The sequence below is a fragment of the Taeniopygia guttata genome, chromosome 22 (assembly GCF_048771995.1).
Source record: "Taeniopygia guttata chromosome 22, bTaeGut7.mat, whole genome shotgun sequence".
NCBI lineage: Eukaryota > Metazoa > Chordata > Aves > Passeriformes > Estrildidae > Taeniopygia > Taeniopygia guttata.
In genome coordinates this window covers 3,900,001-3,917,546 of record NC_133047.1, presented here as the reverse complement: position 1 = coordinate 3,917,546, position 17,546 = coordinate 3,900,001, and the positions used below count along the sequence as shown (strand labels likewise).

The 17,546-nt window shown below is 59.6% G+C and overlaps 1 protein-coding gene across 5 annotated transcripts; it reads right to left on the bottom strand.

Moving 5' to 3' along the window:
* Positions 1-728: 728 nt before the first annotated feature.
* Positions 729-17,341, bottom strand: KANSL3 (KAT8 regulatory NSL complex subunit 3). 5 transcript variants are annotated; one of them, XM_072917802.1, is made up of 20 exons: positions 17,053-17,341; positions 16,144-16,314; positions 15,179-15,269; positions 14,400-14,585; positions 14,156-14,287; positions 13,642-13,758; positions 13,041-13,142; positions 12,866-12,937; positions 11,987-12,061; positions 11,288-11,445; positions 10,764-10,827; positions 10,157-10,357; positions 9,616-9,769; positions 8,219-8,401; positions 6,050-6,128; positions 5,058-5,206; positions 4,306-4,418; positions 3,058-3,271; positions 2,258-2,382; positions 729-1,938 (listed from the first exon to the last, which is right to left on the bottom strand). In XM_072917802.1, exons 1-20 carry the CDS (start codon positions 17,295-17,297, stop codon positions 1,855-1,857), a joined length of 2,715 nt encoding a protein of 904 aa, XP_072773903.1. In that variant the 5' UTR covers positions 17,298-17,341; the 3' UTR covers positions 729-1,854. The 5 variants fall into 5 exon arrangements, with proteins under 5 accessions (XP_072773903.1, XP_072773904.1, XP_072773905.1 ...); XM_072917803.1 differs by having other exon boundaries at positions 729-983; XM_072917804.1 differs by lacking the exon at positions 8,219-8,401.
* Between the last annotated feature and the right edge of the window lie 205 nt (positions 17,342-17,546).

Below are 17,546 nucleotides of genomic sequence, written 5' to 3'. Positions count from 1 at the left end.
AGATCCTTTTTACCTCCAGAATCCTTTTTGCTTCCAGATCCTTTTTACCTCCAGAATCCTTTTTGCTTCCAGGTCCTTTTTACCTCCAGAATCCTTTTTGCTTCCAGATCCTTTTTACCTCCAGAATCCTTTTTTGCCTCCAGGTCCTTTTTTGCCTCCAGGTCTTTTTTTTGCCTTCCAGGTCCTTTTAGTCCCCAGGTCCTTTCTGCCCCAGCCGCTGCACCTGAGCCGTTCCAGACCATCCCAAGGCTCTGGGGGAGCTCCAGGCCCGGCTGTCCCCGTGGCAGCTGGGACAGGGCACAGGGGTGGTGGCACTTCCTTGTCCCCAGGGTTGTGACAGCTTCGGGGGCAGCAGGAGCTGTGAGCCACAGAATCCGTGGAAAGGCCAAGTTTGGGAATTGGGAACAAGCTGGAATAGGCTGGATTTTGGGAAAAGTTCTTCCCCCAGAGGGTGCTGGGCACGGCCCCAAGGCTGCCCGAGCTCAGATTTTGGGGGTCTGTGCAGGGCCAGGGGCTGGATTGATGATCCCAGTGGGTCCTTTCCCACTCAGCAGATTCCAGGATTCTCCGATTATTTCAGGGAGCTGCCCAGCGTGGATCCTTCCCTGCTCTGTCCCTCCATCCCTTCACTGCTCACAAAATCCACCCTCAACAAAAGCCAGCCCCAGAGTGGCCACAGCCACAAACTCAGGCCAAAAGCACAACAAAATTAAAAAAAAAAAAAAACATAAAAAAAAAGGAAGTTTTTATTAAACAGCAACAAACCCAGAAGAACATTCCCCCTTTCCTACCCTCCAGGAATCCTGGGGGTCCCCACAGCCCCCAGGGCGGCGTGGCTGCTGCTGGCCAGCCCCACGGTGTCCCCAGAGTGTCCCCGCCGTGTCCTGGAGGTGCCACCTCGGGGTGCCCAGGCTGGCACGGGGCAGCCTCAGCAGTGCCACACCAGCCTGGCCTCCCACACCACGGGGGCTCCGTGGCCGTCACTGCGGACAAGGGGACAGGGTCAGTGCCCTGGGGATATCCTGACCACCCTGGGGTGGACAAGGGGACAGGGTCAGTGCCCTGGGGACATCCTGACCACCCCAGGGTGGACAAGGGGACAGGGTCAGTGCCCTGGGGACATCCTGACCACCCCAGGGTGGACAAGGGGACAGGGTCAGTGCCCTGGGGACATCCTGACCACCCCAGGATGGACAAGGGGACAGGGTCAGTGCCCTGGGGACATCCTGACCACCCCAGGGTGCTGAGACCATTCCCAGCAAGGCCAGGCCCCCACAGCTCAGGCTGAAATCTGTGTCCCTGGCAGTGGAATTCAGGAGGAGAAAGGAATTCCTGCCTCCAAGGGCTCGGAGCTCTCCTCCCACCATCCTCACCCAAACCAGCTCCAGGCCCCACAGAGCTGTGGCTGTCCCCACACTGAGGGGACACCCCACAATTCCAACCCCCCTGGGGCAGTTTAGTGAAAAGATAAACTCGGTTTTACTCCGGTTCTCACCTCCCAGCCACACCAACCCTCAGGTTTCTCCTCACCCTGCTCCCAGGGGGGATTCCTGTGATGCCCACCCCAAAGCACAGCTCAGCCCCAGATTTAAATTCCTGCAGAATTCCCCCAGCTGGAATTCCAAGGGGAATCTCAGCTCTGGCTGCTGCTGAGGCCTTTGGGGAGGGTTATGGTTACGTAACCCTGCTGATGTCAGGGCTAAAATTAGGAACAAAGCCTCATTTCCTGTCAGAGCTGCTTTCAGTTTGCTTTTGGAGCAGCCCTGGCACGGTCTGAGCCCTGCCTTGAACACACAAGCTCAGCATTGTAAGGAAAAGTCAGAATCCAAAACATTAACCCCTTCCTGGATGGCCTCACCCTGCACAACAGCTCCATCCCTGCTCCGGGCTGTCCAGAAGGTTTGGAGGTGACAGGGACAGCAAGGCAGCACAGCAGCTCTGAGGGATTTGAGGTTCATTTGAGCCCCAAAAGGGCCCTGGGTGGGATTTGAGGTCCCTTTCAGCCCCAAAAGGGCACTGGGTGGGATTTGAGGTCCCTTTCAGCCCCAGAAGGGCCCTGGGTGGGATTTGAGGTCCCTTTCAGCCCAGACCACCCCAGGATTTCATGGGATCAAGGACAATCACACCTGCACAGACACAGTGACAAGGTGACACCGCCCTGGCTGCTGCCACCCCCTGCTCACAGCCCAGAGATGGCACAGGCACACCTGGCAGGGCCAGGAGCTGCCCAGGTGAGCCAGGAGAGGCTCCCCCTTACCTGAGGGCCCTGGGGCTGCTCCTCCAGCTGGGGCTGTGCCGTGCCCAGCCCCGCCTGGCTCAGGGTGCCCACGCGGCCGGGCTGTCCCCGCAGGGTCACCGTGATGGTGGCCGGGGCCTTCAGGCCTGCAGAGCACACAGAAAACCTCCCTGAGACACAGGGCTGGTGGACAACACCCCCAAACAGGGCTGGGGCTTCCCTCAGAGGGGCTGCTTGGGAAGGAGCAGCCCCCAGAGCAGGAGGAGCTTTGGGAAAAAAGCTCCAGGCGCTGGCAGCACCTTCATCCTTTCCTCCCTCCTCTCTCTCTCCCTCTTTTTCTTTCTTTCTTTCTTCCTTTCTTTCTTCCTTATTCCCTCCCTTCACTCTCTCTCTCCCCTTTTCTTTCTTCCTCCCTTCCCCGTCTCTTTCTTCCTTTCTTTCTTCGTTCTTCCTCCCTTCCCTTTCTCTCTCCCTTTTTCTTTCTTCCTTCCTCCCTCCCTTTCTTCCTCCCTCCCTTCCCTCTCTCTCCCTTTTCCTTCCTTCCTCCCTTCCCTCTCTCTCTCCCTTTTTTCTGTCCTTCCTTCCTCCCTTTCCTTTCCTTTCCTTTCCTTTCCTTTCCTTTCCTTTCCTTTCCTTTCCTTTCCTTTCCTTTCCTTTCCTTTCCTTTCCTTTCCTTTCCTTTCCTTTCCTTTCCTTTCCTTTCCTTTCCTTTCCTTTCCTTTCCTTCCCTTCCCTTCCCTTCCCTTCCCTTCCCTTCCCTTCCCTTCCCTTCCCTCCCCTCCCCTCCCCTCCCCTCCCCTCCCCTCCCCTCCCGGGCTGACCTGTGGCCTGGTTGGAGATGTGGGCCAGCCCGGGCAGGCTGCTGGCCAGCTTGGCCAGCCCGCCGTTGCTCAGCAGCTGGTGGATGGCCGTGGGCTTGCCCGAGGCCCCCAGGGCCAGCGAGGTGGCCACGGGGATGGTGCGCACCAGGGCGCCCGCCTCGGAGCCCAGGGCAGCCAGGCCCTGCAGCGCCCCGGGAGCCTTCAGCGGCGGGCCCTGCGAGGAGAGAGAGCCCTGAGAGCTGCAGGGCTGAGCTCTGCAAGGACAGAGCCCTGAGAGCTGCAGGGCTGAGAGAGCCCTGAGAGCTGCAGGGCTGGGCTTTGCAAGGACAGAGGCAGCCCTGAGAGCTGCAGGGCTGAGCTCTGCAAGGACAGAGCCCGGAGAGCTGCAGGGCTGAGAGAGCCTTCAGCACCAGGCTCTGCAAGGACAGAGAGAGCCCTGAGAGCTGCAGGGCTGAGAGAGCTGCAGGGCTGAGAGAGCTGCAGGGCTGGGCTTTGCAAGGACAGAGAGAGCCCTGAGAGCTGCAGGGCTGGGCCCTGCGAGGACAGAGAGAGCCCTGAGAGCTGCAGGGCTGGGCTAGGCCGAGCTTTGCAAGGACAGAGAGCAGCCCTGAGCTCCTTTAGGCTCTGTAAGGACAGAGGGCAGCTCTGAGCTCCTTTAGGCCGAGCTCTGCAAGGACAGAGGGCATCCCTGAGCTCCTTTAGGCCGAGCTCTGTAAGGACAGAGGGCAGCCCTGAGTTCCTTTAGGCCGATCTCTGTAAGGACAGAGGCAGCCCTGAGCTCCTTTAGGCCGAGCTCTGCAAGGACAGAGAGCAGCCCTGAGCTCCTTTAGGCCGAGCTCTGTAAGGACAGAGGCAGCCCTGAGCTCCTTTAGGCTCTGCAAGGACAGAGGCAGCCCTGAGCTCCTTTAGGCCGAGCTCTCTAAGGACAGAGAGCAGCCCTGAGCTCCTTTAGGCCCAGGCCAGGCTGGGATGGTCTCTCCCCTGTCCAGCAGAGCCTTTGGGGGGTTCCACAGCTCTCCCCATCCCCGGGCAGGGCTGGCCCTGGTGGATTGGTCCCTCCCAGCCTCGGAGTGGGACCCTGAGGGGTCTCAGTGCTGCTTTCCCTGATCCCTCCTGGCTGCTCTGCAGCTCAGCTCTGGGGCTGCCTGCACACACAGAGCCCTGGCACAGCACAGCCCGGCTCCCTCTGCCCCCCAGAACCCCATCAGCCCCCCAGAACCCCCCTGCCCCGTGGGAGAGGCCCCTCACCTGCACAGGTGAGCCGGCAGCCGCCGCGCTGGGGGCCAGGCTGGAGGCCTTGGTGCCCAAATCCTGCAGGCTGAAGCTCAGCCCCTGGAGCAGGCTGCTGGCAGAGGCTGCTCCTGAAACACAGGGCAGGACAAGGTCAGCCTGGGATCTGAGGGCCCTCTGAGCCCAAAAACGGCCCTGGGTGGGATCTGAGGTCCCTTTCACCCCCAAAAAGGGCTCTGTGTGGGATCTGAGGTTCCACCAGCACCAAATTCTGGCGCTGGCGTGGGGCTGCAGAGCTGTTCAAAACCCAAACACTCCTGGAGCTCTGGCAGCCTTGGGGCCGTGCCCATTCCTGGAGCAGTGCCCAGCACCCTCTGGGGAAGAACTTTTCCCAAAACTCACCCCAAACCTCTTCCCCCTGGGGACAGAGCCTTTGCCCAAACCCACCCCAAACCTCTTCTCCCTGGGGACAGAACCTTTCCCCAAACCCACCCCAAACCTCTTCCCCCTGGGGACAGAACCTTTCCCCAAACCCACCCCAAACCTCTTCCCCCTGGGGACAGAACCTTTCCCCAAACCCACCCCAAGCCCCCCTGTTCCTGCTCCATTTCCTGCTGCAGCTGCAGAGGGGTGGCTGTGGAGCACAGCAGCTTTTGGGGTTTTGGCGTTTTCCACCCAAATGCCACAATCCCCACGGCAAAGCCCCACCTGAGCCAGGCCAGGCAGGGCCAGGAGGGGCTCCCCAGACCCTGCCAGCTCTCCCCCGGTACCTGGCAGGGCAGTGGCCGGCTGGGCTGGCAGGCTGTGGCCGCTGCTGGCCACCAACCGGCTCTGCAGGGCGTGGAAGGCGCTGGGGGCAGAGCTGCTGGGGATCCCAGCCTGGGCCGGGCTCAGCGAGGCCTCCGTGCTTGAGCTCAGCCTAAAAGGGAAGGGAGAGAGGCCGGTGAGGGCTGGGACAGAGAGCAGCACTGCCCCGACAGCTGCTGGGAAAAAACTCTAAACATCATCAATTTCATGAGAAACTTCCAGAGCAGCAGCCAAATCCAAGGATTTCTAAACTAGGAGAGCTTGGTGGCTGTGTTCACCTCCCAGGCAGGGCCACCACCTGCCTAAACTCCACTTTTTATTAATTTAAAATTTAATTTTATAAATAAAACAGATGTTATTTATTTAAAACCAGCTCTTCTTCCTCTCCTGTCCCAGATTACAGAATCCTGGGATGGTTTGGGCTGGAAAGGGCCTTAAAAGGTGCCACCAGCAGGGACATCTCCCCTGTCCCAGGTCACTCTGAGCCCTGTCCAACACCTCCACGGCTCCTCTGGGAATGGGATCAGTCAGAGCCCAGTTCCCCAAAGCTCGAAAATGTTTCCATTTCAGGATGGGGAAAAGGTGTCAAGGTGAGATTTACACCCCAACAGTGCAGAGCTCATGCCCTTCACGAGCTGATTTGGGGCTCTTCTCCCTTGCCTTTGCCACAAAAACGTTCTTTTTCTTGCAAAGGTGCCAGAAGGGAAGGATTAAACACAGAAATTCTGCCAAAGCCACCACAGAGACAGAGATAAACACACCTGAGGTTGGGAAACCGCGGCAGACACGAGCACAGCCACAGCATCTCCACTCCTGCCATTCCCAGGCCCCACTGGAGTTTCCAGGAGCCCCCAGAGCCTCCCCCACGCCAGAAAATCCCAGTGGAGAGCAAGACACCGGAAAGCTCCACGTGCAGGAGAGAAAGAGCCCCCAAAATTCCCAAATTCCCACTCACTTGGGGGTGGAGAGCAGCCCCGAGAGCTCCTTGGTGCTGGACACGGCTTGGCCCAGGGGCAGCGGCTTCCCGGAGACAACTGCAAGACAAAAAGGAGAAGGCTCAGCCCCTGTCTCCCACAAATCCTCTGGGATTCCTCTGGGATCCCCCTTTTTCCAAGCACCCATCCAGCTCCCAGGGCATCTTCTGCAGGAATGGCAGACTGGGAGGAGCAAAATCCAGTTAGAACACAGAAACGATGGAATGGCAGAGGCAGGAGGGAAGGAATCGCCTCCCGAAATCCCTAAGGAACCTCAGGCCCCTGCCACCAACTGCAAATCTCTCTCCTAGAGGTTCTCTCCACTAATCCCCTCCTCTCCAGGGATGGATTGCTGGGATCTGGGTGGCTTTGTAAGGATTCTTGGCTCAAGACACTTTACAAAATACACAGGGATGCGACAAGTCACGGAATTTGTTTATTGCAGCATTGGGGGATACAACTGCCTTCCTTCCTCGTGCACTCCTCCTGGCAAAGAGGCAATTCTCCTTTGGGTTCATGTTTACTTCTGCAATTCATTTCCTTTCTGTGGAAAGAAGTTGGGAAAATTAAAAATAAAAATAAAATAATGATTCTGGAAAGCAGAGGTTTTCAAAGCTGCCAGAAGATCTAGTGAAACCTTCCAGAAGGACGTGGATTTGGTGTCTTGTGGCAGCTCAGAGATGCTGAAAGGAGCACAGAGGTGCCTGGAAAGGAGCAGAGCTGTGAACACCTGGGATTTCCCAGCAGGATGAAGCTGCTGGCCTCTGATTCCACAAATGCCACGTGGGAGGAAGGTGCTGAGGGACAGCAGCCAGAGCTTTGTGGCTCTCCTGTGATGGCTCAGGGCAGAAGAGGAACCCCAGCAGCTCTTCCCGGGGTGCAGGGGCAGGATGGAGCTGGGTTTGCTGGGATGGGAATCCCAGGGGGATCAGCAGAGCGGGCAGCTCGGCCAGGTGGGATCTGGAGGGCACAGAACTCTGGATTCCAGAGGGAGCAACTGCCCCAAATCCTACAAGCAGCAGCGGGGTCGGGGCGGGAGGAATGCGGAGAGAGGGGTCCAGCAGCACCAGCAGGACCAGTAGCACCAGAACCCTGCTCCCAGTAGCACCAGTAGCACCAGCACCCTGCTCCCAGCAGCACAAGTAGGACCAGCACCCTGCTCCCAGCAGCACCAGTAGGACCAGCACCCTGCTCCCAGCAGCACCAGTAGGACCAGCACCCTGCTCCCAGCAGCACCAGTAGCACCAGCACCCTGCTCCCAGCAGCACAAGTAGGACCAGCACCCTGCTCCCAGCAGCACCAGTAGCACCAGTACTCTGCTCCCAGTAGCACCAGCACCCTGCTCCCAGCAGCACCAGTAGCACCAGCACCCTGCTCCCAGCAGCACCAGCACCCATCCAGCTCCCAGCAGCAGCTCCAGGCCTCCAGAGGAAGGTGCATGACCTGAAGGAGGTGCAGGATCCCATCCCCACCCTGTTTTTGCAGGAGTGTGGAATTCCAACGCTCCTGCCAAGCTCCCTCAGCCACTCACATCAGGAGTGTGAGTCTCCACCTTTTCCCTGCAGCTAAATTCCCCAAAAACAGGGATAATGAAGCAAAAACCAGGCCTAAGGAAAAGCAGGGCTAAGGAGAACCAGGCCTAGGGAAAAGCAGGCCTAGGAAGAAACAGGCCTAAGGAAAATGAAGCCTAAGGAAAATGAAGCCTAAGGAAAATGAAGCCTAAGGAAAATGAAGCCTAAGGAAAAGCAAGCCTAAGGAAAAGCAAGCCTAAGGAAAAGCAAGCCTAAGGAAAAGCAAGCCTAAGGAAAAGCAAGCCTAGGGAAAAGCAAGCCTAGGGAAAAGCAAGCCTAAGGAAAAGCAAGCCTAGGGAAAAGCAGGCCTAAGGAAAAGCAGGCCTAAGGAAAAGCAGGCCTAAGGAAAAGCAGGCCTAGGGAAAAGCAGGCCCAAGGAAAGGCAGGCCCAAGGAAAGGCAGGCCCAAGGAAAGGCAGGCCTAGGGAAAAGCAGGCCCAAGGAAAGGCAGGCCCAAGGAAAAGCAGGCCCAAGGAAAGGCAGGCCCAAGGAAAGGCAGGCCCAAGGAAAGGCAGGCCCAAGGAGGCACAGCTCCCTCCCCGCCAGGCCCTGCGGGTGCCACAGCCAGGTCCCCACTCACTTGCAGCCTGGGTGCCGAGGGCTGCTCCGGTGCCCGTGGCATCTCCGTGGGAGACAATGGTCACCTGGATTTTGGCTCGTTTGGAGGCCTTGCTGCACTGCCTGGGGCTGGGGCTCTGCTGCCTCTTCAGCTGCACTCGCCCACCTCTGCCAGCCCCCTCCGAGGGCTCGGGGGCCACCGCAGCTGGGGGACACAGAAGGGGCTGCTGGAGCGCCCAGGGTGGCTCGGGGTGCCGGGAGGGGAACGTGCCCACAAACAGCTCCCTCTGTGCCAGCCTGCCCGGCTCCCTCTGTGCCAGCCTGCCCACTTCCCTCCGTGCCAGCCTGCCTGGCCATCCCTGATCCATCAGAACCTTCCCAAATCCATCCCTGATCCATCAGAGCCTTCCCAGATCCATCAGAACCTCCCCAAATCCATCCCTGATCCATCAGTGCCTTCCCAGATCCATCAGAACCTTGACAAATCCATCCTTGATCCATCAGGGCCTTCCCTGATCCATCAGAGCCTTCCTAAATCAATTCCTGATCCATCAGAACCTTGACAAATCCATTCCCGATCCATCAGAACCTTGACAAATCCATTCCTGAGCCATCAGAGCCTTCACAAATCCATTCTTGATCCATCAGAGCCTTCCTAAATCAATTCCTGATCCATCGGGGCCTTCCCTAATCCATCCCTGATCCATCAGGGCCTTCCCTAATCCATCCCTGATCCATCAGCTGCAGGGTCCCAGCTGCAGCTGACACCCATGGACCTGCAGGTGACACTGCTGTAGGTGACACTGCTGCAGGTGACACCCACCAGCCTGTCCAGGTCTGCCCTGAGCACGGCCAGGAGAGAAGGAGGATGCAGATCCATCCCCAGATGCTGCTGAATTTGCCAGGAGGGCTCCTCGGCCACAGAAGCACCCCTGAACTCCTCAGGCTCACCACCAGACCAAAGGATTTTAACCAGCCTCCTTTAACAGGACACAAAACCCCACAGCTCAAGCTGGCTCCTTCTCCACAGCAGGTTTTCCACGGGATGGGTCTGGAATTCCCCAGATCCCAGTTTCCACCTCAGCTCAACAGCCTCAACATCTCCTGAGCACCTTCAGGGTCTCCCCAGGTAGCCGTGAGGGAGAAACTGGACCAGGGTGTCCCAAAAGGATCAGAGCATGGCTGCAGGGGGTTTGGTCAGCCAGAGAGAGAATCCTTCCCACTTCCAAGCTGCAGAAACAACATTTCCAACCCCCTTCCAACCCTCCAAGGCAGTGACAGGAGCTGAGCTGCAGAGAAAGCTGCCACGAGGAGCTTGGAATTCAACAGAGGACAGGGAAAATAAAAACCTACGCAGGTCCAGAGAGAGAAAACCCAAAATTCAGCTGCTGGAAGGGTGGGGAAGCTGCAGGGAATTACCTTGTGCCTGCTTGTGGGTCAGGACAGCGTCTGGCCTCGGCACCGGCCTCCTCTGCAGCTGCGTGGGGCCCACCTGGCTGGGCTTGGGCAGGGCCAGCGCGGCCACCTTGGTCTTGGGGCTGGACGTGGGGCTGCTGGACACGCTGGACAGGTCCTGCTGGGACAGAGGGACACTCAGCCCACGCTGCCCGAGGCAGCCCTGGCCTGAGCACTCATTTCCCTCACCCTGAGAATCCTGGAGTTTTTAAGGCTGGAAAAGACCAGCAGGGTCACCACCAGCCCTGTCCCCCAGTGCCACATCCATCTGTGTTTTGAACATCCCAGGGGTGGTGACTCCACCAGCCTGTTCCAAAGCCTTACAACCCTTCCCATGAGATAATTTCCCCAAATCTCTCATCTAAACCCCCTCTGAGGCCACATCCCCCCGGGTACCCTCTCACCTCCCTCTCCCAGCGCTCAGCACAGATTTGGGAGATTTTGGTGGCACGAAAACCCCTCTCTGCACACCCCCAGCTGGAATTAGGCTGAGAGGAGCCCCCACCTCGGAGCCTGAGGGCGAGGCTGGCACTTTGGCTGCAGGGGAGGCGGGTCTGCTGCTCCTCTCGGGCAGCTCGAAGGACAGATCCCTCCTGCTGCACTCACGGGGCTTCTTCTTCCTCTCGGCGTCCAGGTCGCGGGGCTCGGAGCCCGAGTGGCTCTCGGCCCGGGTCAGCACCCCTGTCAGGAAGTCTGCAATCTCATCCTGGAAATTTTGGGATAAACAGTGGGATTCAGTGCTGGGCAGGTCTCTGAGCAATGGATCTTGAAGCAGGGAAATGACGAATTCCCAAGGGGATACATGGGTAAGGCTCTGTGGGTTTGGTATTCTGCAGGAAATCCCCAAAACCTCACAGTGAGAATGCACATTTCTCAGTGAAGCTCACAAAACACCGATTCAGGACTTGTGGGGAAAAAACCACAATGGTTTCTCCCAAAATGCTGCTGTGTCCCCAGGCAGATGTGTTGGGACACTCAGGAAACTGCTCAGGTTAAGGGGCACCCCCAGGGATCTCACCCCTCCCTTCCAAACCCCCCTCAGGAGAAGATCCAACCCATCCCTGCTGTAACCTGGGACCTTCCACCTTCCCTTCCCTGATCCCTGTGGGTACCTGGATGCACCTGTCCACCATGCTCTGGGTCAGCCCTTCTGACTTCTTTTTGGCTTTGCTTATCCTAGGGGGAAAAAAGAACCAAAACAAGTGGAAATCCACCCTCTTCCACGAGCACACTGCCATCATTCTTCACCTGATGAGGACAAAGATCCTTTTTGTGACTCCCCAAAACCAAGCTGACATTTCAGAGCTCTGCCTTCACGCCCATTGTCAGTTTTAGGCTTCTTTCTTTCCTCTCCTTTACTGATTTTCACTGCTAGAGATTCCTGACTCCTGTGATGCTCCAAAACCTCCTCTGTGCTGCTGGGTGCAGCCCTAAATTGAGCCCAGCCCTAAATCAGGCCCAGCCCAAAATCAGGCCCATTCCCATGCAGGTTTTTCCCCAACACAGACAAGTCTGGAGTTTTCCCATGCAATTCCCACCTCGTTCCAACACCAGATTTGGGGCTGGTGTCCCTAGCACGCTCAGGTGCTGCCCAGAATTCCCAGGAAGAGAGAGCCCAGGTGTGGCAGAGCCTCACCTGAGGTTGTCATCGGCTCCTCCCACCACCACCATGCTGTTGTCCGCCCGGATCTTCTCCCGGAAATCCTCCATGGCTTCCACGTTGCACTGCAGGGAGTTCTGCCCGATGACGAAGAGCACCGGGGTCTTCATCTCCAGGAGGGGGTCATCCACATCCTGCAACAGGGTGGGATGGAGCTGAGGGGCTTCCAGGGGGGATTTACTGAGCCCAGAGGGAAGCTCTGCTGCAGCTGCAGCGTGCTCCAGAAAAGGGAGCAGGAAATTGAGCCTTTCCAATGGAATCCCATTGCCCTCGGAAGGAGCCACTTCCCAGCGTGGCTGTGTCCATCACCAGTCCCCATCCAGTCACACCCAAAAGGGACAGTCTGGGCTCCGTGGAAATGACAGAAAATGAGGGACAAGGGACAGGGATAACCAGGGACACGGGACAGGGATAACCAGGGACACGGGACAGGGATAACCAGGGACACGGGACAGGGATAACCAGGGACACGGGACAGGGATAATGAGGGACACAGGACAGGGATAATGAGGGATCTAGGCCATGGCTAACGAGAGCAACAGCTCCTCCAAGCAACTCTCACACCCACACTCCCTCAAAAAACCAGCCTTGGGCTTCCAGGAACAGTTCCACCAAGCAACCCAGGGAGGTTTAAAGACAAGCAGGGCTCTTTAAGCAGCTCCATCTGGTCCTTACCCCTCTGGGGCCATCCACGGTGAGCAGGGGGAAGCCGAGGCACACGACAGCAGTGACATATTCCATCACGGAAACCTGGGCAGGGAGAGAGCAGTCAGAGCCCAGCAGGGATATATTCCATCACAGGGCAGAATTCCCAGAGCCCAGCAGGGATACATTCCACCACTCAGCATTCCCAGAGCCCAGCACATCCCAGGAATGAAGGCTGCTTTGCCAGGCTCCTGACACTTCGCAGGATGGAGCAGCCACAGCTCCTCTGGGAATTCCATCCCAGCCCCTCGCCACCCTCCCAGCCAGGAATTCCTTCCCAATATCCCATCCACCCCTGCCCTCTGGCAGTGGGAGCCATTCCCTGTGTCCTGTCCCTTCATCTCTTGTCCCCAGTCCCTCTCCAGCTCTCCTGGAGCCCCTTCAGGCCCTGGAATGTGCTGGAAGCTCTCCCTGGAGCCTTCCCTTCTCCGGGGAGCATTCCCAGCTCTCCCTGGAGCCTTCCCTTCTCCAGGTGAGCATTCCCAGCTCTCCCTGGAACTTCCCTTCTCCAGGTGAGCATTCCCAGCTGTCCCTGGAATTTCCCTTCTCCAGGTGAGCATTCCCAGCTCTCCCTGGAACTTCCCTTCTCCAGGTGAGCATTCCCAGCTGTCCCTGGAATTTCCCTTCTCCAGGTGAGCATTCCCAGCTCTCCCTGGAACTTCCCTTCTCCAGGGGAGCATTCCCAGCTGTCCCTGGAATTTCCCTTCTCCAGGTGAGCATTCCCAGCTGTCCCAGCCCAGCTCCAGAGGGGCTCCAGCCCTGGAGCAGCTCGCTGGCCTGCCCTGGACCTGCCCTAGCAGACCCACACCCTCGCCGTGCCCCCGAGGACACGGAGCACGGGGCACTCACGTGACAGGCCACCAAGGCACCCGTGTTCCAGCCGATCAGGATGATCTGCTTGTGAGAGAAGTGGTTGTGGATCTGCGGGACACAAACCAGAGCTGGAGAGCCGGGACAGACACGGGGGCAGTGCCCAGGGTGGCACAGCTCCCCCGGGCACAGGGGGATCTTGGTCTGTCCTCACCTCGGCCACCTTGCCCCTGACAGCGCCGATCATGTGCTCCAGGCACTGCAGCACCCCCACCCCGCTGCCGTTGTTCAGCAGGGACGTGGCGATGGGGATCACCTGCCAGGAGAGGGGAGTCAGGGACAGCCAGCAGGGCTGGGGACAGCACCAGGGACAGCCAGCAGGGCAGGGGACAGCCAGCAGGGACAGCCAGCAGGGCTGGGGACAGCACCAGGGACAGCCAGCCGGGCTGGGGACAACATCAGGGACAGCCAGCAGGGCTGGGGACAGCCAGCAGGGCTGGGGACAGCACCAGGGACAGCCAGCCGGGCTGGGGACAGCACCAGGGACAGCCAGCAGGGCTGGGGACAGCAGCAGTAGGCCCATAGAGGCAGTCCCACAGATTCAGCCCCACAGAGGAACCCCACTGATCCACCCCACAGAGGAACCCTAATGATCCAGCTCACAGAGGAACCGCACAGAGCCAGCTCCACTGATCCAACCCCACACAGCCACCCCACAGAGGAACCCTGCAGATCCAGCCCCACAGAGGAACCCCACAGATCCAGCCCCACAGAGGAACCCCACAGATCCAGCCCCACAGAGGAACCCCACAGACCTTTCCCAGGCAGGAGAGCTGGGACTGCCAGAAGCGGTGCCGCCGGGACGTGGGGAACAGGGAGTTGGCGGGGCCGGAGGAAGCGATGAGGATCAGGGGGGATCCGGGCAGTTTGCTCTGCAGAGGCCAACAGGAGCTGTGTCAGGGACAGCACTGCTCCCAGGAAAGGCTCAGGCTGGATTTTGGGAAAGGTTCTTCCCCAGAGTGAAGAGGTTTGGGATGGATTTTGGGAAAGGTTCTGTCCCCAGAGGGTGCCGGGCACGGCCCAGGGAATGGGCACAGCCCCGAGGCTGCTGGAGCTCCAGGGAGTGTTTGGGTTTTGGGGTGTCTGTGCAGGGCTCCCAAGGTGGAATTTTGGGGTGTTCATGCAGAGCTCCCAGGGATGCCCAGGGTGGGATTTTGGGGTGGACTGATGATCCTGGTTTTCCCTTCCCCTCACGGAGCAGAGGAGCCCAGGGAGAGGACAGAGGCAGACCATGGGAAGAGTGAATCTGCCACAGGACCCCCCACTCACTGGTTTATTGTGGGACAGGACACCCACTGCGGGGTCCCAGGGTCTCTTGAGCAGCAGGGACAGCGCCTCAGCGCCCGCTGCTCCCGTCTTGGCCGTGGAGGAGTGCAGCATCCTGTCGATCAGCGTGGGGATCTGCAAGCAGAGGCCGGGGGGGACTGAGAAAACGCACCCAAACCACGGGACAGCAGTTCCAGCCTCTCCCCTCCGCCAGCTGTGACAGCCAAGCTCCTCCTGCTTTTATCACCTTTCCCTTCAGGGTCTGCAGGGCATCCAGGTATGCAGCCAGCACGGGCAGGCTCAGGGTCTCCACCAGCGTGGTGTGAAGCCACTGGATGAGTTTGGTGTCCCAGTTGACGCTGGCCAGGGCCTGGCGCACCCTGCGGGCACATTTATCCACAGCGATCCTTCTCAGCACCGGCTCGTTGCAGGCCTGGAAGCAGCAATTCCCAAAAAACAGCTCAGGGGAAGGAAGATGGAGCACGGCACTGCAGCCCCATCCCTAGGGAAATGTCAGCGAGGGCTGCACAAACATCTGGAGTGAGGATAACATCTGTCTGAGGAGGAGGAGGCTGAGGAGAGCCCTCAGAGCAATCCAAACCTTCCAAGGGGAAGCTCTGATCCCTGGGACAGGATCCAGGGAACGGCTGGAGCTGGGCCAGGCTCAGGCTGGATTTTGGGAAAGGTTCATCCCCAGAGGGTGCTGGGCACTGCCCAGGGAATGGGCACAGCCCCGAGGCTGCCGGAGCTCCAGGAGTGTTTGGGTTTTGGGGTGTCTGTGCAGGGCCAGGGTGGGATTTTGGGGTGTCTGTGCAGGGCCAGGGTGGGATTTTGGGATGTCTGTGCAGGGCTCCCAGGGGTTGCACTGATGATCCACGTGGGTCCTTCCGGCCGAGGACATTCTCTGATCCCACAAAAGCCACGGCTCAGGGGAGCCCAGAGCTGCTCCTGGGGCTACCCCAGGGTCACAGTTTCCACGCTGACCACCCGGGTTTCGTGGGAAGGCCAGAGCCCAGCCCCTCTCACCCCTTCGTTGGCCAGGCGGGCCAGCCTGTCTGACTGCAGCGCTTTGTGGATCTTGTTGAACAGCTTGTTCTGGGCCATGGTCCAGCCCGTCCTGCGGGGACAGACACAGCGGGGTCACCCACCAAACCACCACAGAGCTCCTGCGTCCTCTGCTCTGCAATTGCCAGCCCCCTGTTGCCGTGCTCCTCCTAGCCTGGATTCCTATTCCCTGGAATTCCCAGCTTGGATCCCCTTTCTCTGGAATTCCCAGCCCATATTCCCATTCCCTGGTGCTCCCAGCCCATATTCCCATTCCCTGGTGCTCCCAGTCCCAATTCCCATTCCCTGGCATTCCTAGCCCATATTCCCATTCCCTGGCACTTCCAGCCCATATTCCCTGGCCTTCCCTGCCATTCCTAGCCAGGATTCCCTGGCATTCCCACCTGCTGACATGCTCCTTCCAGCCCATACCCCCTGCTCCTCCCAGCCCAAATTCCCCCCTGTTGACGTGCTCCTCCCAACCCATATTCCCATTCCTAACCCATATCTCCTGCTCTTCCCAGCCCAAATTCCCGTTCCCAGCCCCAATTCCCACCTGTTGACATGCTCCTCCCAGCCCCAATTCCCATTCCAAGTCCCAATTCCCATTCCTAAGTCCCAATTCCCATTCCTAAGTCCCAATTCCCATTCCTAAGTCCCAATTCCCGTTCCCAGTCCCAATTCCCATTCCCAATTCCCATTCCCAGCCCCAATTCCCATTCCCAGCCCCAATTCCTGTTCCCAGCCCCAATTCCTGTTCCCAGCCCCGATTCCCACCTGTTGACGTGCTCCTCCCAGCCCCAATTCCCATTCCCAGTCCCAATTCCCATTCCCAGCCCCAATTCCTATTCCCAATTCCCACCTGTTGACGTGCTCCTCCCAGCCCCAATTCCCATTCCCAGTCCCAATTCCCATTCCCAGCCCCAATTCCTATTCCCAATTCCCACCTGTTGACGTGCTCCTCCCAGTCGTCGGGCGGCGGGGGCGCGTCGGCGTCGGTGCGGGCGAACATGACGTGCCGCTCGCACTCGTTCATCACGCTCCGAGCCTTCTGGTTGTCGTACAGCGGCACCGGCGTGGGCGTCACCGTCTCCACGTCGATGGGGACATCGGCCTCCCTGCCACCCACACGGGGGTCAGGACAACGACGGGGCACCCCGGGCCCCACCGCGCTCGGGGGGAACCGGGGGGTTTGGGGGATCTGGGGGGTTTGGGGGATCCAAGATTTTGGGGTTCCAGGGGGTTTGAGCAGCTCTCCCAGGGATGCACAGGGTGGGCTGGACTCAGGGAACTCAGTACTCAACTGGCGGCCCCTGGACCACCAAACCAAGCAGCTTGGACACCCCAAACTGAGACCTCTGGGCTCTCAAACCAAACCTATTCTGCACTTTCAAACTCATCTCCCTGAAGGCCCAAACCAAGCATCCTGGACCACCAAACCTAGAGGCCGAAAACTGAGACCCCTGGACACCCCAAACCAAAACCTCTGGACACCCCAAACCGAGATTCCTCACTGCCCTCCTCACCCATCAGAACCCTCCCCAGGGCCCCCAGTTTCCCCCTCACAACTCCCCCACTCACCCTTATGACTGCCCCCAACCCCACAGGACCCTTCCTTTCCCCTCACAGCCCCATAGGACCCCTCCTTTCCCCTCACAGCCCCACAGGACCCCCTCCTTTCCCCTCACAGCCCCACAGGACCCCTCCTTTTCCCTCACAAGCCCACAGGATCCTCTCCTTTCCCCTCACAGACCACTCAGCCCCACAGGACCCCTCCTTTCCCCTCACAGCCCCACAGGACCCCCCCAGTCTCCCCCTCCGAGCCCTGCCGCCCCCTCCGCCGCTCGGGCTCTCACGGGGCGCTGCCGAGGTGCCTCCGCGGGGTGAGGAAGAGGAGCCGGGCGGGCCGGGCGGCGCTGGCGTCGGGGTGCGCGCTCCAGGGCTTGGCGTAGCTGTGGTCGAGGCACACCAGGTCCAGCTCCCGCTCGTGCGCCGACAGCTGCAGCAGCAGCGACGTGCCCATCCTGCGGGCCGACCACTGCAGCTCCCGCTCCCTGTCGCGCTCCCTGTCGCGATCTCGGTCCCCGGAGCGCTGCGACATGGCGGGAGCTCCGCCCCCCCCCTTCCCCTCCGCCCGCCCCTCACGGCGCCGCCGCGCGCGTGCGCGGGGCGCGCTCCCGCCTCCCCTCAGCGCGCGTGCGCGGGGCGCGTTCCCGCCTTCCCCCCCAGTGCGCGTGCGCGGGGCGCGCTCCCGCCTCCCCTCAGCGTTCTGTGGGCCGGGCGCGCTCCCGTGGGACCGCGGGATGTCCCTGTGGGGACCAGAGAATGTCCTCGGGATGTCCCCAGCAAT

Bases quoted from the DNA above. Each gene is read 5' to 3' on its own strand.
- KANSL3 (XM_072917802.1), bottom strand. From the start codon at position 17,297: ATGTCGCAGCGCTCCGGGGACCGAGATCGCGACAGGGAGCGCGACAGG. The intron at 10,828-11,287 runs GTGAGGCTCTGC...TTTTCCCCCTAG, and splicing joins GGAGCCGATGACAACCTCAG to GATAAGCAAAGCCAAAAAGA. The intron at 9,770-10,156 runs GTGGGGGCTCCT...CTGTCCCAGCAG, and splicing joins CCTCGCCCTCAGGCTCCGAG to GACCTGTCCAGCGTGTCCAG.